Genomic DNA, 21,067 nt, shown 5'->3' with positions numbered 1-21,067 from the left:
TTATACAAATAACGTTTTGATTTGATTTGAAGGCCACCTACACGTGGTGAGCAGCACTGCAGAGGGAGGCACCCGGACATCGTGCCGGGTGCTGGCTGATGGTCTCAGCGGAGAGCTAGACATGGTGAGGAACCTGGTGGGGACCAAGCAAAGCGAGGCAGAGGCTTTGGGAGCGCTGTGGAGCTCATTCAGGCAGAGGAAGGAGCAGCTGCTGAAGAGTGTGGAGGACATCGAGGAGAAGGCGGACCACCAGAGCCTCAGAGAACCCAGCCCACTTGCCCTGCAGCAGAGGTAGCTACAGTTTAATGCTAGTGTCACAAAGAGCAGAATTCAAACATGAAATTGAACACGTTTAACTTGGAAGACGGTGTATATCATGCATTGATGTCAATGGTTATGCAACTGGATCTCATGTTAGGTTTTGGGCCATACCCTGCTACTCTCTATCTCTTCAATACTCTCTAATGCAGGGATCATCAACTAGATTTAGCCGTGGGTCGTTTTATTTCTTGAGCGGATCGTCATGGGGCCAGAACATAATTAGGAACATAATTCCTAATTCCTAATACATTTAGCAAATTGACAAGAATCCCAAACAGACATATTAGTTGACTAAACCATAATCTTTTCAAACCTTGCTTACATTGTATAAGATCACATACAGTAGTATATCCCCTCTATTATGAGTGGGAATAGTTTGGAACAGATTCCCAAAATTAAAATCACTTGGAGCTGATTTGCTTATTTTTTCATTGGAAACTTGGGGGGCCCAAATCAAATCACCCATGGGCCAAATTCAGGAACCCAGCTGGGGAACCCTGCTTTAATGTGTGAGTTGTGAATAGCTGACTGTAAATGAGTCCCTCCTTCTTCTCTCGTTCTCTGTGGTATCCAGGCTGCGGTTCTTCAACCAGCTGGAGGATGAGCTCCAGTCTCACCAACACGAGGAACAGTGGCTTAGGGACAAGGGCCAGCAGCTAGCCCAGAGAGATGCAGAGCTGGCTGGGGAGGTTCTCCGAGAAATCAGCCTCCTGGAAACCACCTGGGAGGACACCAAGAGACTCATCACTGACAGGTGCGTAGGTCTCTGTCATCTGCATAACATAACATAACATAAAAACTAATCAGGGACATGTAATTATCAGACTCTTTAAGAATGGCAAAACTTAGCAAAACTGTAGCTTATCCAAGAGACCCACACACACACACACACGCAAATGAATCCTATAGTAAGAGTTGTGCGGTTGTTGGCAGACAGGAGCAGTGCAGTGTTCTGGTGGAGCTGATGAGAGAGTACCAGAGCTTGAAGACATCCATAACAACCATCACAGAGAACACTGAGGCTGTGGCTGACATTGGTTCTGCTCTGAAGGACCATGAGGAGACCAAGAGAGCGCTGTCTAAGGTTAGGATAATGACATTCATCTCAGTTCTCATATAAACTTGTGTTAAACATTAGTACACTGTTACCAGCTAGTATCTTGTTATTGCTACTATATTGCTACAGTAAACTTCAAAATAAAAGTAATCACTTCAAAATAAAAGTTTTTGTTGCTCTTCGTTCTCACTGTTTTCCCATTCTTCATCTGTGCAGCATGAAGCAGCGAAGGCGGAGACGTCAGCCAGGCAAAGTGAGCTCGACCAATTTTCCAGTAAAGGGAAGCAGCTGTTAAGTGAGCTGAAGAAGATCTCAGACTGTGAGACCCAGCAAATGAGGAAGGACATGGAGACACTGGTGGACCAGTGGCTCGATGTAAGTCTACATTTCCAGCCTTGCCATGAGGAGTTTAGGTCATCCACTATTGGTGTGTTGTTGCTGTGCTATATGTTGATTGTTAAATGTTGTTTTTATGTACCTGCATGCCAGCCTACATCATTGCCCCTTGTGGGATATGCAGTATTTTGAATTGAATAAAAACCAGAGGTACAATAGTGATACAGTCCGTTGGAGTCTTGATTTGACCTTTTTAATCTGACTGTGAGGAGCATAGGTGATCCCCAAATGTTCTCCACAGCACTCTGTTTTGGGACAGTTTCTCAAGTTCCCTCAAGTTCCTTCCATGAGTATTTCAGTTTGTCCATCTCTGTTTGTGCAGGTCCTCTTCAGGTGTTCCTTGGTCTTCCGTGATTTATTTTGTCTCCACAATTTTGGGAATTTACATAGGTTGATTTTGTCCCTTTACATTACAGGTGTCGGAGAGGGTTGAAGACAACATTGAACATCTGATCCAGAGCTTGGCGTTATGGGACGATGTACGCCAAATCAGCGAGGAGATCGAGGGATGGACAACCAACTCTGTGATGGAACTCAGTGAGAGCCTGAACAACCTCAACGACAGCCAGCGGATGGAGACCAAACTCTCTGCATTACAGGTATGATGCATTGAGACACACCAGACACAGATATACAGTAAGATGTTTCTTCTACTACCCTTTAAAATGGGAGAATGGTGGAGCTAAAGTTGTCTGCTAAATGATTCTGTCCAATCAGTTTGACTCAATTCATTTTTCAGATACTGCATCCCAAATCCACTAATCATCCAATCCTTTAATTTCTGCAAATCCCAAATGCTCAAACATATAGATGAAATCAAATTTTCCATTTTTTTCCCTTATGTATAGGTGGAGATGGGAAAAAACGAGCACAAGCTTGTAAACCTGCAAGGGAAAGTGTCAGAACTGAAGCATCTCAGCCGTAGCCAGGAAACTCCATCCAAACTACAGGTGTTGCTCATTATTATTTTGAACCCCAGACTTCACACATCTATAGCTTTTGAAAATCTTGTTTGAAATTATGTATGTTGAAGCAAACTTTTGAACTAACTGACACATTGTGAGTTTCCTAAAACCTTTCAAGAAATGAGATTATTTGTAGTCCATTGGTAGGCAATGAATGAACAATAGTGCTACGAACATTTTGGGAAACTCGTGCTCAGTCGGTTTGCCCCATACAACTTCAGAAGGGAGCTAAAGATCTTCTGTATGTTTCTATCAGGTGCTGGAAGCAGACTTGAGGAAGAAGATGAGCCAGGTGCAGAAGCTGTGTGAGCAGGCCAGGGGAAACCTCCGGGACTTTAGCTCCCAGAGGAAGCAGCTAGAGGACTACATTACTCAGATGTCTGATTGGCTTAAGAGCATGGAGCGATCCCTGACGAGCTCACCGATTGGCTCTGACCCAGAGGACATCTGCAGAGTCAAGGTGGGTAGATGTTGAATTGAAACAGCTTTTACCTGAGAACGTACTTGACTCAGTCCACTTGGCCCTCTTGTGATCATAGGGAATCCACCACGGCTCTCCACTTCACTATTTTCTGTGCAAGGCCTTTACCTCTTTCCACGAGTTCCTGACTAAGTTATTTTTCTGAGCGCTCACACGTGTTATTCTGTATATTATTATTGCTGTAGGTGTGGAACTCAAATGTGTGTGAATTGCATGACAGGACCTCCAGAAGGACCTTCAGAACCAGCAAGGCAGCATAGATTCTACCAGGGAGAGCCTGAACACTCTGTGTCGGAAGTACCCTTCTGAGGAGCTGGCTGGGCTGGGCAGTGCCCTCACTGACCTCATCAAGAGCTATGAGTTTGTCAACCAGCTCTCCTCCAGGACCCTGGCCTCCCTGCAGCACGGCCTGCAAAAACACTTCAATGGTGAGAAGGACTAAATTGATGGATGGATTGATTGATCTATCGATATATCTATTCTGCACTACACTACTGTATTCTATTCTGCAATATTCTACAACAATGACGAGGATGATGATAATCACTGTCTCTCTTGTTCTGTAGAACTGGTTCGGGAGTTCCACAACTGGCTGTCTGGGCAGAGGGAGGTAGTGAAGGAGTGCTCTGACCGATCAGGAGACACAAGCATCGTGGAGCGCAAACTCCAGAAGCTAAAGGTACAGTCCGAACACAACATATAACCCATACAACCCTTAACTATACCATTAATCCTCAGTCTCTTAAAGTAGGTTTCCCCGGACGCAGATCAAGACTAGTCCTGGAGTAAAATGAACATTTTTCCATTGAGTCTGTTTTTTTAAATTCTAGGACTAGACTAAATCTGTGCCCTGGAAACTGGCAGTTACACAGTTAATTACTTGTGCAAGTGTTGCCCTGTCACATACAGTATAACGATGTGTCCTCCTATCGTTTAGGGGGCTCTGGAGCGTGTGGAGGAAGGGGAGGTGCGTCTGACTCAGGTGTGTGAGGAAGGAGAGAAGCTCCTTCTCCATCTCCCTAAGGCCAGCGCTGGCCAGGTGCAGCATCACCTCTCCTCCATCCAGCAGGACTGGGACCGCTTCGTAGAGCAGTGTAGACTCAACCAACAGGCCCTGGAGGACAGCACTGCACAACTAAATGGGTAAGAGATACTTGGGATGGATCTCAATAATATAAAGAGACTTCCTCTCCTTTCCCTCATCTTCACTTATCCAGGCCTATCCAGGTGTTGCTCTGTCCTATATTGTTCTTTCAGTACAGATGGGGCAAAATCAACTTCTAGAGGTAGAACTATAGAATATTGAGATGCAGCCTTGGAGCCCAAGAGTAGACCTGAGGGATACAGTCATAGATGTCTATGAGTCTGTGACTGTTACATGGTGATATATCTCTGTCTGTCAGGTTTGAGGGGCGTCTGAAGAGGCTGAAGCGTTGGCTGGAGCACATGGAGCAGAGGCTGAACACAGAGCTGCCTGAGGAGACACACAGGGATCCTGAGAAGGCAACACTGGAGAGGGTGGAGGGATACCACCAGGACGTGCTCAAAGAAAGGGACTCGTTCGAGCGACTGTGTCAGGAGTCGCAGGCCCTGAACGAAGGTGGACGGGGCGACGGTGGCGAGACGCGGGCAGCTGCGGGGCTGCAGTCTCAGCACCAAGGTCTGCTGCGGAGGGTGAGGGAGAGGCTGCGGAGCTGCCAGATGACCCTACAGGAACAGCAGGCATTTGAGGAGACCCTGCAGAGCACCTGGTCCTGGCTGAACGGTGTACAGGAACGACTGGGGAGCCTCAACAGTACACTGGGGAACAAGGAGAAGCTGGAGAAGAGGCTGGGACTTGTACAGGTCAGACAACATGACAAACTGAAGCTGATGTAGCCATGATAGAGACCTTAATTCAGGGGTTATCATTTTATATTTGTTGGTTACATTTATTACATTTACCTCAAGTACCTCATGTGCAACTAATCATTAGCCTATGTTCTTATGAGTCCTCCCAAGTACCCCCTTGTGGACAGGCCAGGTACCGCCAGGGGTGCTAGTACCCCAGGTTGAGAACCACTACTTTGGGATAACACGAGCCATGGAAGGTCAATGTTTCAATGAGGAAATGGTCAACAAGGATGTTGAACAAGTCTTCAACCAGTCTAAATAAAGTTTGCTTTGCTCTTCCTCCATGTTCCAGGACATCCTGCTGATGAAGGGCGAGGGCGAGGTGAAGCTGAACATGGCGGTAGGGAAGGGCGAGCAGGTCCTGAAGCATAACAGTGTGGAGGGACAGGAGGCCATCCGCTCCCAGTTACAGAACCTAAAGGATGCCTGGGCCAACATGCTCATGACCGCCATGAGTTGTCACAGGTACAGTACGCTGCCCGTTTACCCCGATACAACTACAGTGAATCTCTTGTTGCAGTTTGGAGTAGCACAATACATGATGTTATGTGTATAACAAGATGCTCCCTACCCGTAAGTATGCTCCAATCTTCCACGTCTCTGTGTGTGTTAATCTGTGTGTTTATGCTTGTGTTTGTTTTCTTGTGTTGACCAACCCAGTCGTCTAGAGTGGACGGTGGCCCTGTGGAGTAGCTACCAGGAGAGTAAGGGTCAGCTGCAGCAGTGGATGGAGTCTGTAGAGCAGGAGGTGAGATTTAGCTGTGCACACTTTTAGATATTGGGACTATAAGGTTCTATCACCATTTTTGTCAAAATTGAGTTATTGACATTGCCTTGTTCTCTTCAATGTTGTATACCATATAATACTAAAAATACCCCAGTTCATGTTCTGTTCAAAAGAAAACAAGATAAAAATTGCTGACACTATTCAAACCAATGCGGGTTCGGAACATTAAAACCAATTATCTCAGAATCCTCTTTTAGCAGGTAGAACCTCTCGACTTATCTTTTCTTACTTCCACTGATTTAGCATATATCGGCTATTTTAAATACTTTATTGATTGAGATGAGGTTGTTTTAGCTTCCTTACTTGAATGCGCTGCATGTAAGTTTCTCAAGATAAGAGCGTCTATTAGGTGACTCAAATGTCAATGTAAATGTAGGTGGTTCTGGCGCTCGCCCAGCAGCCAGGCCTGAAGGAAAAGGCTTCTCTCCTGGAGCGTCTCAGAGCCCTGCAGGCTGACGTGGAGGCTCATACAGCACCACTGGCCAGGCTGACAGAGAAGGCTGCAGAGCTGCATGAGAAGACAGGCGACCAGGCCTTCGGACCAGAGCAGAGAATGGAGCTCAATGCGCACTTTGCTGATATCACCGCTGTCGTCAAGGTAACCAAGCCTTGCTCCTAAAGGATGGCAGTTAGATACATGCTTTTCTCCTTTGTGTAATAACTACATCTAATAACTACATAAGTACATTCAGTTCAAGTCTGACGATCTGTTTGGGTTATTAGCCTCAATACATCTAGTTTGGTTGTTGTAATCGACTTGCATTGATGTTAATGCATCAAGACAATATCCAGTCTTTGTTCACAGTGTACTCGATGTGTAAATCTGACACAGCCTAACTCAGTCTCTGTCTGCCGCCCACCCCTCAGAGTAAGGTTCACGCCATGGAGAACATAGTGACAGAGCATGAGCACTACCTGGAAGCTGTGAGGGACTTCAATGATTGGCTGACCTCTGCCAGGGAGGAGCTCCAGCGCTGGTCGGATCTGTCAGGAGACTCCACCTCTGTAAAGAGGAAGCTCGCCAAAGTTCGGGTGAGGATGTTCAATCATCACAGACAATATAAACACCTTGTTGACACATCATTGACACATCAAAGTAATCATTAGAGATTAGGCACATGCAGAAAACTTAAATAAATGTTACCCTCCCGTAAGGAAAAGTATGTCTCTCTGTCTGCGCGAAGCCTCTATAGGACATCATAGTGACGGATGGAGAGTCGTTGGCAGGAACAGTAACAGTTGAATTTTTCCTGTTCAAATGTTCCATGTTCCAATCCAGGAGCTGATAGACTCCAGGCAGTCTGGCCGAGAGCGTCTCAGCCGGGTGCAGCGTTGTGGGGCTGCAGCGAGGGACCACACGGGCTCCGGGGGCTTCGAGGCAGTGGAGAGGGAGGAGGCATCCCTGCTGTCTGCCTGGGAGCACTGGGAGCGTGGGGCACTGCAGACCAGGGCAGGCCTGGAGACTGCGCTCTCTCAGATCGCCAGCTCAGAACAGGAGTTTAACTGCTTGGCTGCTCAGCTGGAGCAGAATCTGCAGGAGTTTAGCAGTCAGCTGCAGGAGTGGAGAGACAGACTCTCTCAGACAGAGGGGAAAAACTGTGGGGAGGAGGCTGTGCAGGGCTGGCAGATTGCAAAAGTAAGACTCTTTTGCAGGTATATATATATATATATACTGTGTTGTTCAAGTATTGATGCAATGCCAAAGTGGAATGCAACAATAAAGGAAAGATCCGTTTTAGTTATGATGAGTGTTGACTTTTCAAAGTGAAAATGAAATGCCCAAAATTGCCATATACTCAGGCATCCACAATCCTCCGTTCCCTCTCCTCTAAAGCATCTTCTCATTGCGTGTGTGTGCCACCCAGGACACTCTGGATGGCCTGGTTAAAGTGGAGCCCATGTCAGACAGTCTGAAGTCCCAGCTCAACGACCTATGGCGGTTCTCCAGGGACCTGGGCACTCAGTCAGAGAGAGTGTCCTCCCTTATCAAGGAGTACAACAGGTGAGTCAGTCAGCAGCAGGATGGAGGATTCCTACTATACTCAAACTTTCACGCAAACCGTTCACTGATGTCAATGGGAGACTTGCACAGAAAGTTACGCGTGCAGAATCAGATCTCAAGTCAGAATACCGCCCTGTAGATGTTGTGTAAAAGTAATTGGTCCTGGTCTGGTATCTGGTCCTCTCTTCTCCCTCTTAGTCTGAGCCTGCAGGCCTCCAGAGAATGCCAGAGCAAAGAGAAGCTTCTGGAGCAGCGGTTCCGTGCCACTTTCCGAGAGTTCCAGCAGTGGCTGGTTAACGCCAAGATCATCACAGCCAAGTGCTTTGACGTGCCTCAGAATCTCAGCGAGGCCTCCTCCAGCCTGCAGAAGATACAGGTACACTAAGGGCCAGTTTCCCTGGACTCAAAATCAAGCCTAGTCCATCAGTCTCTCTCTCTCTCTCTCTCTCTCTCTCTCTCTCTCTACCACACCTGCTGTCTCGACCTCTGAATGCTCAGCTATGAAAGCGAACTGACATTAACTCCTAAATGTGCTGACCTGTTGCACCCTCTATAACCACTATGATTATTATTTGAGCCTGCTGGTCATCTATGAACGTTTGAACATCTTGAAGAACGATCTGGCCTTAATTGCCATGAACTCTTATAATCTCCACCGGAAACAGCCAGAAAGAGGACTGGCCACACTTCAGGGCCTGGTTCCTCTCTAGGTTCCTTCCTAGGTTCCTGCCTTTCTAGGGAGTTTTTTCTAGCCACTGTACTTCTACATCTGCATTGCTTGCTTTTTTGAGTTTTAGGCTGGGTTTCTGTTATAAGCACTTTGTGACTTCTGCTGATGTGAAAAGGGCTTTATAAATACATTTTACATTTGATTGATGAGTTCTTCAATGGATATTCTCCAATAAAAGCACTTCTTATCTTTGTTCAGGAAACCTTTTGTCCTTGAACATATTTGTTCAAGGACAAAAGTTTTAAAGTATGCGTCTCATCTCTTGACTTCTGTCTCCACCCCAAAGGAGTTCCTGAGTGACAGGGAACAGGGCCACTCCAAGCTGAATGCTGTGGTGCTAAGTGGTGAGCTGGTGGTCAGTATTGCTGCCAAAGACCGAATGGACGCTGTCCGGGCCAAGATTAGCAGTGCCAGAGAGGACTGGAAGACTCTGATGTCCAACCTGCACCAGAGGGAGACTGCATTACAGGTAATCAATCTATGTACAGTACAGCGTGTGAATCCTTTCTGGCGATAATGTGTAATCTATTCACTTTGTTTAAAAAAAAAAAGATCTCACACTCAGTGTACTTTACTGTATCTTGAGAGGAAGCATTTTATCAATTTGTGTGGTGCTGAAAACTCTGGTTTGAATTGTGTATCAGAAGGTGTGTTTGTTTCACTTCTATGCTTCAGAACCTCCAGTCTCAGATGAAGGACTTTGAGGCTAGTGCGGAGCCCCTTCAGGAGTGGCTGCACGGGACAGAGGTTGCTGTACAGGAGAGCAGCACACGACTCCACGACCTCACAGCTAAAAAGCAGGAGTTGCACAAGCTGCAGGTATACATGGCTCTCAGCCTGTGTCATTATGTCACTTCGTATCACCATAACTGTTCCCATCATCCCACCATCCACCCGGCCTTCCCAGGCACCAGCCTTGCCAGGCACCAGCGCGGCCGTTACAGAAGCTCATCTTTCCAGCTCTGTCAATCATAGTCACTGATGGAGTTCCGCATTGCATTGTCAAAGCTTATCATAACTGCTAACTGCTCATCTCTGCCCTGCCATCTACTCAGTCTATTTTCAAATGCTTCTGCTGTATGTGTGTTCAATGCAGAGTAAAGAATAACTGTTTACAGAGTTGACACTTGACATTCCTGTTCAAATGCTTGCATCAAACATCTTTGTCTGCTGTGTTTTCTAGCCTTCTTTGGATTTCCATTTCATGACAGTATTTCATGGTCATAACATTGACCAAGTCTTCTTCCTCCATGTCTGGTCTCTAAGTGTCTATGTTAACTTAGCTAACTGTCTGTGTGTTGGCTTGCATGCCTCTGTCTCGGTGATGACCTGCTTGTGCCCTTGCAGTCTGTGCTCGAGGAGTTAGCCTCTCAAGAGGTTCAGCTGATCAGGCTCAAAGAGAAGGCCCAGCTGCTGTGGGACGGACACGCGGCCGGAAAGGGCTTTGTCCACCGTGTCTCACAACTCTCTGCACAGTACCTAGCTCTAACCAACATGACCAAGGTAACTAATGTCTGCCTGCCTGCCAGCCTGTCCACCTGCAAGAGGGCAGGGAGGAGGCACTAGGCTGTGTTTATCTGGAGCTTACCACTCCGGTTCAAATTGCGTAGATAATCAATGAATTTACAATCTTATAGCTGTAGAATTAAACATTGTATCATTGTAAACGTAATTATGCTATTTCGTTTTGAGTTAACGCTGAATTGCTAACACTTTAATACTGCTAATACTGAATTTCAATTTTTGCTGGCAAAATTACTACTGCTGTTCTTTTCTTCCATACTGGATTGTAGCCCATTGTCATTTGCATACACAAACCCCAGGTTCGCTTTACGTTGAATTTGTCATGGGTGTGCACATGAATGAGGCTGACCTGTGTGCTGTGCTGTGTGATCCCACAGGAGAAGGCTTCCCGTATCGACCGGATCGTCACCGAGCACCAGCTGTTCTGCCAGGGGCTGAAGGAGCTGCAGAACTGGGTGGCCGACACCAGCCACATGCTGCAGACCTACTGCACCCCCACAGCAGACAAGAACGTCCTGGACAGCAGGGTGATCAAGCTGGAGGTACAGTGCGACCCCCTACACCAAGCTACACTAAGATAAACTAAGCTTAAACTAAACTAAGTAAACTATACTATGCTAAGATGAACTGAATTAAACAAAGCTAAGATAAGCTAAGCTAGATCAAATAAAATAAATGAAACAAAGCTAAACTAAAATAGAATCAGACTTGGATTACAGAGTAGAAGCTTCTGTAAATCTCCAGTATGTAACAGGTAGCTAAGTTAGCATTGCTCCTGCCTTCGTGAGACCTCACTATGTTATACATGGACTGACCCTTAATGTCATTCTCCCAGGCTTTGCTGACAGCACGCCAGGAGAAGGAGATCCAGCTAAAGATGCTGGTCACCAGGGGAGAGTCTGTCCAGAGGAACACCTCAGTAGAGGGAGTACCAGTAGTCTGCAAGCACATCCAGGAACTCAAAGACTCCTGGGATGCCCTGCTTTCCGCCTCCATCCATTGCAAAAGGTATAGATTTTTCTTTCTTGTGTACTGCCTTAGTAGAATACTTACTGGGTTATGATAACATCTGACCAAATTTAATGTTTTGTTTTATTTTTAACATTTGGGTGGTGTACAAGTAACTTTAGTGACGATTAGCTGATATATTTATGTTTACTACACTCTATTCCCCTCACAGTCAGTTGGAGGGAGCCCTTTCCCAGTGGACCAGCTACCAAGAGGATGTGCTTCAGTTTGTGGGCTGGGTGGAGCATGTTGAGGAGAGCCTGGACACAACAGACAAACAGTTCTCTGAGATGAGAGACAAAACTGCCAACCTGGGTAAAGCCAAGGTACCCACCGTCATTTATACTACTCATTATTATTATTGACAGTTGATGGGAAATGGGATTTCAAATAATAACAGTAAAAGAGGGACTCATGTCTGGTGCCAGTGCAAATAATAATGGTAAAAAAAGACATGTCATGTGCCTCTGTCTTATAAAAACATTTGGGTAATGTGACCTTGGTAATGATTGGTCATTACCAAGTGCTTCTATAACATCTTTAGTTTTATCAAGAGGTAGGACCTGTCATGTTCTGACCTTAGTTCATTTGTTTTTGTCTATGTTTTAGTATGGTCAGGGCGTGAGTTGGGGTGGGCAGTCTATGTTTGTTTTTCTATGTTGGTTTTTGAGTTCGTCCTAGTATGGTTCTTAATCAGAGGCGGCTGTCAATTGTTGTCCCTGATTGAGAATCATACTTAGGTAGCCTGGGTTTCACTTTTGGTTTGTCGGTGTTTGTTTCCGTGTGAGTGTTTGGGCCACACGGTGTTGTTTCGTTTAGTTTTGTTCCAGTGTTCAGTTTGTTTATTAAAAAAGACATGAACATTTACCACGCTGCACCTTGGTCCTCCTCACTTTCTCCTGAAGACGATCGTTACAGAACCTTAACCCTGTGAAATGCCATTGTTTGTTTCAGCTTCAGACAGCGCAAATTATAACAAATTAACCTAACCCTGTGTCATGCTGTGGTTTAAGTACAGTAGAAACATACACATTAACCCTGAGCTATGTTGTGTTTGTTTTAGCTTCTCTATGAGGAGGTGCTGAGCCACAGCAGTCTGCTGGACACCATCACTATGAAGGGAGCCAACATGGCCGAACATTACGTCACACAGCTAGAGCTCCAGGACCTGCAGGAACGATACAACACCGTCAAGGACAACGCCAAGGTATATAGAGTACCTTGGCGTATATAGAGTGCCAGACTTATGTTGTTCCTCCTATGCATTAGCATGAACAAAAATAGTAGTAGTTGCATGTCTGTAATGCACGTCATTGTTATTGTGTTGTCAGAGTACGATGGGGAAAGCAGAGGAGCTTGTGCAGGCTCACCAGGAGTACCAGAGAGGCCTGCATGTGTTTGAGGTGTGGCTGGAGCAGGAGCAGGAGAAGCTGGGCTGCTACACACAGCTAGAGGGGGATGTGGAAACCCTGGAGGAGACACTTCAGAAACTACAGGTCAGAACAAGAACATACTGCTACCTCCAGATACATAGCCAAAGAAAAGTGTCTTTTTCCATTTCTCTCATTCTCCGAGATGAGAGACAAAACTACCAACCTGGGTAAAGCCAAGGGACCCACGTTCAGCTATACTACTCATTATTATTGACAGTTGATGGGAAATGTGATTTTTTAAATGTAACCTTTATTTTATCATGGAGTCATACTGAGACCTGAATTACAGAAAATACACTCATCAATATAAATACAAAATGCAAGCAGAAAGCAAAGCACGGTCAAAAAACACATTCATCCGGAAAAAGGTCCTCAATCAGCTTTATGAATTGCCCTAAAGGCACCAAAACATCACCTTTAAGAACTTTTTGAAGATTTATTTAAGGACATTATGAAGGAAAATAAGGAATCATGTCCAGTGCCAGTGCAAATAATAATGGTGATAAAAGACATGTCATGTGCACGTATTATTGATAATTGTATAATTATTATTATCATCTATATTACACGTATCATGTAGTAACAGAAAAAGTGTTAAACAAATCCATGTTTATTTTAGATTATTCAAAGTTGCCACCCTTTGCCCTGCAGCTATGCACACTTTTGGGATTCTCTCAACCAGATTAATGAGGAATGTTTTTCCAACAGTCTTGAAGGAGTTCCCACATATGCTGAGCACTTGTTGGTTGCTTTTCCTTCACTCTGCGGTCCAACTCATCCCAAACCATCTCAATTGGGTTGAGGTCGGGTGATTGTGGAGGCCAGGTCATCTGATGCAACAGTCCATCACTCTCCTTCTTGGTTGGTCAAATAGCCTTTACATAACCTGGGGGTGTGTTTTGGGTCATTGTCCTGTTTGAAAACAAATTATATTTCCTCTAAGCGCAAACCAAATGGGATGGGTTGGAAGCCATGCTGGTTAAGTGTGCCTTGAATTCTAAATAAATCACAAACAGTGTCACCAGCAAAGCACCATCACACCTCCTTCTCCATGCTTCACGGTAGGAACCACACATGCGGAGTTCATCCGTTCACCTACTCTGCGTCTCACAAAGACCCGGCAGCTGGAACCAAAAATCTCACATTTGGACTCATCAGAACAAAGGACAGATTTCCACCGGTCTAATGTCCATTGCTCGTGTTTCTTGGCCCAAGCAAATCTCTTCTTCTTATTGGTGTCCTTTAGTCTTGGTTTCTTTGCAGCAATTCGACCATGAAGGCCTGAATCACGCAGTTTCCTCTGAACAGTTGATGTTGACTTGAACTCTGTGAAGCATTTATTTGGCCTCAATCTGAGGTGCTTTATACAATTTTCTTCCTATAGTAGTAGCAGTGAGTATGTATAGTATTAGTGATAATTGTATAATTATTATTATCATCTATATTACACTTATTATTTTCTGGCTTTGGTATTAGCCTGTCTGAGGGGCTGCATGTGTGAGATAGGGCGGGAAAATTGAGGCTCTTCATCCGGTGTATTTGATACAATAGTGGCATACAAAAAGTGAGAGCGGGGTATGAGCATATATTTGATATGCCGACCACGGCAAAGGCCGGGAAAGGCTGACATCCTTTTTCTTCATTTAAAAAAATGTATTTAATTGATCACCAATGGACATGTAGCCTACAGATGCCTGCCTCGTCACCAAGCGAGGAAGATTTCTCATCAAATGCGTTGATTATTATGGCGTGGCTAGGATTTAGGCTGGTCGAGGCGGAGGATAATGAGAACAGGGTGGTGGACAAGGGCATGTGAGCAACAAAGTGAGGTAGTTTGTGCGTGCGATCAGATTGAGTGGTGCATGCGTGTCATCAGCTATATTGTATGCAGAGACCGTGGCATGTATGAAGTAAGGCTGTAGGTATAATGAAATGCATTCCAGGTGACTATCTCATGAAGCTGGTTGAGAGAATGCCAAGAGTGTGCAAAGCTGTCATCAAGGCAAATGGTGGCTACTTTGAAGAATCTCAAATATAAAATATACTTTTATTTGTTTAACATTTTTTTGGTTACTACATGATTCTGTATGTGTTATGTCATCATTTTGATGTCTTCACTATTGTTCTACAATCTAGAAAATAGTAAAAAAAAGAAAAGAAAAGCCCTTTAATGAGTAGGTGTGTCCACACTTATATATTATGCGCTTTACTTGCCAGTGTTCCAAACGGGACATTATATGTATTTTTACCTGAACATGCGAACACCATCAGATAGTATTGATAACAAGCAGTTCACTGGGTTAGTCAGATTTGATTAAATATAACAGAACAGATTAACTGGAATGACATTCAATCTCAAAATAAAACATATTTTGCATCTTCAAAGTGGGAGGCATGTTGTGTAAATGAAGTGATACAAATCCTCCCAAAATCTATTTTATATCCAGGTTGTAAGGCAACAAAATAGGAAAAATACCAGGGGAGGTGAATACTTTCGCAAGCCACTGTAGCCTAACATGCTAGCAAAATGGTATCAGTCCTGCGAATAGATAAGCAAACTAGACTAATGATCATGAACACTCACTTCAACTTAGCTCACATCTCCCCAGCCAAATAAATATCCAAAACAGATTCAGTGAAAACAAAAATCGGACGTTGATTGATTTATCAAGATGAGTCCCCATGCTTTTCTCAAACCAGCCCGATGGCATTGTCCCTAACAAAACGGTGTGGAAATGATCATCGAGACCGCACACGGCTGTTGTTGCTGTACATTTATTATAACAGTCGGAGGACTTTGGACGTTTCAGTGAGCAACAATTTGATACATGCCTTCAATTGCGTTAGCCTTTTATTGCAATAGTATATTTTCCTTGTTCAGTGATAATTATTCCCACAGTAACTCATTATGGATCCATCCAGTTGTGGTTTAGGAAATGTGCATGTGGTGGTGGGTGAATGTGAAGCGATGGGCGAAATGACATGCCTTGCAAAGTTTAGAACTGCCACGACGATGGTAAGCAGCTTAGTAACTGAGCGCTGCCTAGCAACTATCATTATAAATCATCAAATCTTACGCCGTACTTAGCTACAACTAGTCTTATTTTTGGTTGGTGCCAAAGGTGGGAACTCTGATCACATAGTCGGACAAAGCTACGACCAACCTAGCATTTAAGACCAACTTTTTTTTTATGCCCAACTGGTCCAACAGGCCCCTGTTGTATTGAATATAATGGATCATATTCAAAATTGTTTTCTAAACAGATGTTGTTCAGCATTGGGAAAAATGCCTATCTTTGCCTGTTGGCGCAAGATGTACAGTATAATGGCGTTGGAATGTCCAGTAATATTTCGTAAATAATGACAGCTGTCTCTCTGCATTCATTCCCAGGACCTACAACTCCAGTGCACGGAGGGCCAGGCCCTGCTCAACACTCTGCTAGACAGTAGAGACCAGGTTGTGCCATGGGGGGTCCCTCAGATCGAGGACCGGGTCCTGGAGACTGTGCAGCAAGACTGGCGGTTGTACCAGGGGAGGCTGGGAGACACCAGGGGCCAGCTCAACAGTGCCCTGGCCAAGCTCCGCCAGATGGAGCAGAAGTTTCAGCGTCTGGACAGCTGGCTGAAGAGCATGGAGAGCAAAGGTCAACTACGAAGCCATCGGAGGTCAGACCGCGCCACCAAGGACGCTCAGCTGCAACTAATTAAGGTCAGCAGTGGTTCAGAGTAGATTGCTGTGAAACACTAAGTGACATCAATGGTGATGTTGATTATTGTTATATTAGTAGTTACACAGTCTTGTCTGTGTGCGTTATGCAGCAAGGGGTAGCATGTAGCCTTCTCCTCCTCCTCATCCTCCTCCTGCGCATCTTCCTCCTTCAGTGCCCCTGTGTTTCAATAAATTATATGCCATATTTACATGTGTCTCTCTGTATATAGGGTTGTCAGGAGGAAGTGCTGGTGTACCAGGAGGAGGTGGAGGGTCTGAGTGTTCTAGCCCAGCAAGTGTTGGACGAGACACACATCAGCAGCCGGGTCAGCACCAGAGCTACCCAGCTCACCGCCCGCTACCACGCCCTGCTGCTGCACCTACTGGTATGGAACACTTAAGGATGCAGACACACACACACTGACGCATACAACCACATGTAACACAGTAGATTTCATCCCTGTCCTGACATGGGCACGGACCTGGGGCCTTTGCACTCACAAAGCTCTGAAACCAAAGTGCAAGATCTGACAATTTTGTCTCTCGCTTTTTCCTAAAATGTCTGTGTTGATGACGTAGGAGAGCATCAAGCAGCTGCAGGAGGAGGTGTATTGCATAGAGGAGGCCCAGAGTGTGTTCAGTACCTTCTCTGATTGGCTGAGCTCTGCCAAGAACAACTTCAGCACCGTGGCCATCAGCATTGATGTAGTGGACCGTGTTACCATGGAGAGGAAGAAGAAGAAACTGGAGGTACAGTTATAGTCTCCTCTTACAGCCGCTGCCTTGAGCCTGGCATAAGAGAGTCTACAGTTTGAGCTTCAGCTAAATGGAAGCCATGCCTCAAGTGACTTAGTTGGTAGACAACAACTGTTAGCGTAGCAAAAGTAAGCTCTTTTGAACTACTTGTGAATGCGGACCTAGTGTGTTTTAGCATTGCAGTGACACTCCCAAGGCTTTAACTCCCTTTGCTTTGCTTCATCCTCTAAGAACGTTATGGTCCCAGGCATAATGGTTTCTGCTTTCTTTCTATGTATATGTGTGTCTGTCCTCTAGGCTCTGCAGGGTGACATGGAGCAGGGCCACAGCTTCCTGAGGACGATGCGTGAGAAGACTGAACGAGCCATGGCCTTCCTGGAGGAACCAGAGGCAGACCAGCTGAGGGAGGAGGTGGACGCCCATCTCTCCCAGCTAGAGGGCCTGATGGTTGGGCTACGCACTGAACACAGCTCGCTGGAGAAATGCATCTCCCTTTCCAAAGACTTCCTGGACAAGTACAAGGCCCAGGCTCAGTGGATCACAGAGACCAAGGCTCTGCTAGGGATGCCTGTTGAACCCAAAGCTGAGCTCTATCAGAAGAAGGCCCAGTTAGCCAAATACAAGGTATGAACAGATCTATCTACTGTTGAAGTCGGAAGTTTACATACACTTAGGTTGGAGTCATTAAAACTTGTTTTTCAACCACTCCACAAATTTCTTGTTAACAAACTATAGTTTTGGCAAGTCAGTTGGGACATCTACTTTGTGCATGACACAAGTCATTTTTCCAAAAATTGTTTACAAACAGAATATTTCACTTATAATTCACTGTAGCACAATTCCAGTGGGTCAGAAATTTACATACACTAAGTTGACTCTGCCTTTAAACAGCTTGGAGAACCCCCCAAAATGATGTCATGGCTTTAGAAGCTTCTAAAAGGCTAATTGACATAATTTGAGTCAATTGGAGGTGTACCTGTAGATGTATTTCAAGGCCGACCTTCAAACTCAGTGCCTCTTTGCTTGAAATCATGGGAATATCAAAATAAATCAGCCAAAACTTCAGAAAATAAATTGTAGATCTCCACAAGTCTGGTTCATCCTTGGGAGCAATTTCCAAACGCCTGAAGGTACCATGTTCATCTGTACATCTGTATAAACCATGGGACCACGCAGCCGTCAAAAGTGCAAATCAATCCCAGAACAACAGCAAATTACCTTGTGAAGATGCTGGAGGAAACAGGTACAAAAGTATCTATATCCACAGTTAAACAAGTCCTATATCAACGTAACCTGACAGGCCGCTCGCTCAGCAAGGAAGAAGCCACTGCTCCAAAACTGCCATAAAAACGCCAGACTACGGTTTGCAACTGCACTTGGGGACAAATATCGTACTTTTTGGAGAAATGTCCTCTGGTCTGATGAAACAAAAATAAAACTATTTAGCCATAATGACCATTGTTATGTTTGGAAGAAAAAGGGGGAGGCTTGCAAGCCGAAGAACACCATCCCAACCGTACGGGGGTGGCAGCATCATGTTGTGGGGGTGCTTTTCTGCAGGAGGGACTGGTGCACTTCACAAAATAGATGGCATCACGAAGAAAGATAAATTATGTGGCTATATTGAAGCAACATCTCAAGACATCTGTCAGGAAGTTAAAGCTTGGTCGCAAATGGGTCTTCCAAATGGACAAGGACCTCAAGCATACTTCCAAAGTTGTGGAAATATGGCTTAAGGACAACAAAGTCAAGGTATTGGACTGACCATCACAAAGCCCTATCCTCAGTCCTATAGAACATTTGTGGGCAGAACTGAAAAAGCATGTGCGAGCAAGGAGGCCTACAAACCTGACTCAGTTACACCAGCCCTGTCAGGAGGAATGGACCAAAATTCACCCAACTTATTGTGGGAAGCTTGTGGAAGGTTACCCGAAACATTTGACCCAAGTTCAACAATTTAATGGCAATGCTACCAAATACTAATTGAGTGTATGTAAACTTCTGACCCACTGGGAATGTGATGAAAGAAATAAAAGCTGAAAGAAATAATTCTCTCTACTATTATTCTGACATTTCACATTCTTAAAATAAAGTGGTGATCCTAACTGACCTAAGACAGAGAATTTTTACTGGGATTAAATGTCAGGAATTGTAAAAAACTGAGTTTAAACGTGTTTGTCTAAGGTTTATGTAAACTTCTGACTTCAACTGTATGTGTGCCTTGTAAAAATAGACATATCATCAACAACTGATTCATTATTGACATTCAAAGGATGTTTTTCCTCGTACATAGACGATCCAGCAGACAGTGCAGTCTCACGAGTCAGCAGTGAGGTCTGTGGTTGAGAAAGGAGAGGCTCTGCTGGATTCGGTCCGCGACTCTACCATCAGGGACAACATGAGCAGACTACAGACAGACTACCAGGACCTCTGCACTGCAGCCAGGGTAGGTGTTCTACTACAGTACACATGATTCACTTTTAAAGTATTAGAGAGCTTCCTTGGTTTGTGGTTGTCTAGTCTCTTGTGACAGACTAGCTAGCTACTTAAAGCATGCAACCAAAATGTGTCATTGTCCTACCTGATTGATGTGGTGGCTGAGACAGCCACTGTAGCTTTGTCTATAAGGTAAAAAAAAGTAATTCTGTACTATTTACAGGGCCAGGTTCAGACTCTGATGGAGTTGGTGAAGGAGCATGAGGGCTACAGCAGTGAGCTTCAGGAGGTGGAGAAGTGGCTCCTTCAGATGTCCAGTAGGCTGGTCACCTCAGACTCCATGCAGACCTGCAGCATGGAGACGGCCACACAGCAACTAGCTCGGCACAAGGTGAGTATATTCATTAAGTTATGGATTGGAACTGTATGAGAATCCATGAGAATGAAATTATGCAATAACACCTGTTTGCGTGATAATGGAATTGTGCTTCTGAAGTTCTAAACCAGCATTCTAAAATGGCAATTTAGAAGTTTGGGGTTTATAATCATAACCCTTGTCTGTCACATTTCTTCTCAGGCAATCATGGAGGAGATAGCTAGCTTCGAGGAGCGCCTGACCAGTCTGAAGGAGACGGGAGATGACCTGATGTCCAACTGTACTACAGACCAGGTCCAGGCTAAGATCAGCCAGCAGGTCCAGGCTCACCAGCAGGGCACCAGAGACAGTTACTCAGCCATCTGCAGCACCGCACAGCGTGTGAGTACTATATTAACACTCTACTCTAAGCTAACCTACGCTACTACGTTGGTCTGCTCTGTTCTGCTGTACTCTAATCTACTATACTCTACTCTGATCTGCTCTACGCTACACTACTCTACTCACTTACCGGCTGCATCTCTTCATTTGTCTCTGTGTGTCTGTGTCTGCTTCATCAGGTGTACCAAAGTCTTGACAGGGAGCTGCAGAAACATGTCAGTCACCAGGACACTCTGCAGCAGTGCCAGACCTGGCTCTCCACTGTCCATGAGGAGCTCCGGCTGCATTGTCAACCTCCCTCTGGCCTGCAGGAGGCCCTCAAACAGGTTCCTGACTGACTGCTCCCTGCTCTTTTATAGGCAGAGAACGAGAATCAAATGACACAATAATGGTGTTTTCATGGCAATGTTATGCCTTAGAATTTGGGAATTTCGTGGTCATTTGAAAATAGAAGGCTCTGCTTCAATGGGAAAACCTGGGTAAATAGGGGAAATTAACAAATGAAAATGTTTCATCAAGCTGATTACATTTGTTTGTATATTACCTGTACAGGTGAAGCACTACAGGGCTCTACAGGAGCAGGCCAGTACGTACCTGGACCTGGTGTGTTCTGTGTGTGACCTATCTGATGATGCTGTGAGAGTCACTGTTGCTGAGGTCCAGCGGGTCAAACACACGGTGTGTGGGCTGGTCTTACCGTACATTCACTTCTGGTCATCATCACATCATCCTTACCATATTGACAACAGGGTTTTCACCAAGAGTTTCAAGTATTTGCCATATGTAATACATATACCTTACTCTCACAATCT

General features: G+C 45.1%; 1 protein-coding gene across 5 annotated transcripts in view; it reads left to right on the top strand.

The window, feature by feature from the left end:
- Positions 1-21,067, top strand: part of LOC135507897 (nesprin-1-like) — a 148,473-nt gene that overhangs the window by 51,976 nt on the left and 75,430 nt on the right. For all 5 annotated transcript variants that reach the window (XM_064927660.1, XM_064927659.1, XM_064927658.1 and 2 more), the window contains exons 41-75: positions 33-291; positions 896-1,075; positions 1,255-1,405; positions 1,595-1,753; positions 2,191-2,373; positions 2,623-2,724; positions 2,996-3,199; positions 3,441-3,648; positions 3,787-3,899; positions 4,158-4,363; positions 4,624-5,065; positions 5,406-5,578; positions 5,774-5,861; positions 6,277-6,498; positions 6,768-6,932; positions 7,180-7,536; positions 7,766-7,902; positions 8,101-8,278; positions 8,919-9,101; positions 9,308-9,451; positions 9,980-10,135; positions 10,534-10,698; positions 10,992-11,164; positions 11,337-11,490; positions 12,228-12,371; positions 12,496-12,660; positions 15,989-16,306; positions 16,537-16,692; positions 16,886-17,056; positions 17,360-17,686; positions 19,356-19,508; positions 19,722-19,889; positions 20,076-20,255; positions 20,435-20,581; positions 20,808-20,933. In XM_064927660.1, the coding sequence (XP_064783732.1) occupies positions 33-291; positions 896-1,075; positions 1,255-1,405; positions 1,595-1,753; positions 2,191-2,373; positions 2,623-2,724; positions 2,996-3,199; positions 3,441-3,648; positions 3,787-3,899; positions 4,158-4,363; positions 4,624-5,065; positions 5,406-5,578; positions 5,774-5,861; positions 6,277-6,498; positions 6,768-6,932; positions 7,180-7,536; positions 7,766-7,902; positions 8,101-8,278; positions 8,919-9,101; positions 9,308-9,451; positions 9,980-10,135; positions 10,534-10,698; positions 10,992-11,164; positions 11,337-11,490; positions 12,228-12,371; positions 12,496-12,660; positions 15,989-16,306; positions 16,537-16,692; positions 16,886-17,056; positions 17,360-17,686; positions 19,356-19,508; positions 19,722-19,889; positions 20,076-20,255; positions 20,435-20,581; positions 20,808-20,933 (6,557 nt within the window). The remainder of the gene's footprint in view (positions 1-32; positions 292-895; positions 1,076-1,254; positions 1,406-1,594; positions 1,754-2,190; positions 2,374-2,622; positions 2,725-2,995; positions 3,200-3,440; positions 3,649-3,786; positions 3,900-4,157; positions 4,364-4,623; positions 5,066-5,405; positions 5,579-5,773; positions 5,862-6,276; positions 6,499-6,767; positions 6,933-7,179; positions 7,537-7,765; positions 7,903-8,100; positions 8,279-8,918; positions 9,102-9,307; positions 9,452-9,979; positions 10,136-10,533; positions 10,699-10,991; positions 11,165-11,336; positions 11,491-12,227; positions 12,372-12,495; positions 12,661-15,988; positions 16,307-16,536; positions 16,693-16,885; positions 17,057-17,359; positions 17,687-19,355; positions 19,509-19,721; positions 19,890-20,075; positions 20,256-20,434; positions 20,582-20,807; positions 20,934-21,067) is intronic.

This window comes from Oncorhynchus masou, chromosome 21 (assembly GCF_036934945.1).
Source record: "Oncorhynchus masou masou isolate Uvic2021 chromosome 21, UVic_Omas_1.1, whole genome shotgun sequence".
NCBI lineage: Eukaryota > Metazoa > Chordata > Actinopteri > Salmoniformes > Salmonidae > Oncorhynchus > Oncorhynchus masou.
The sequence above is the reverse complement of the archived record's forward strand: the minus strand, read 5'-3'. Positions and strand labels throughout refer to the sequence as shown.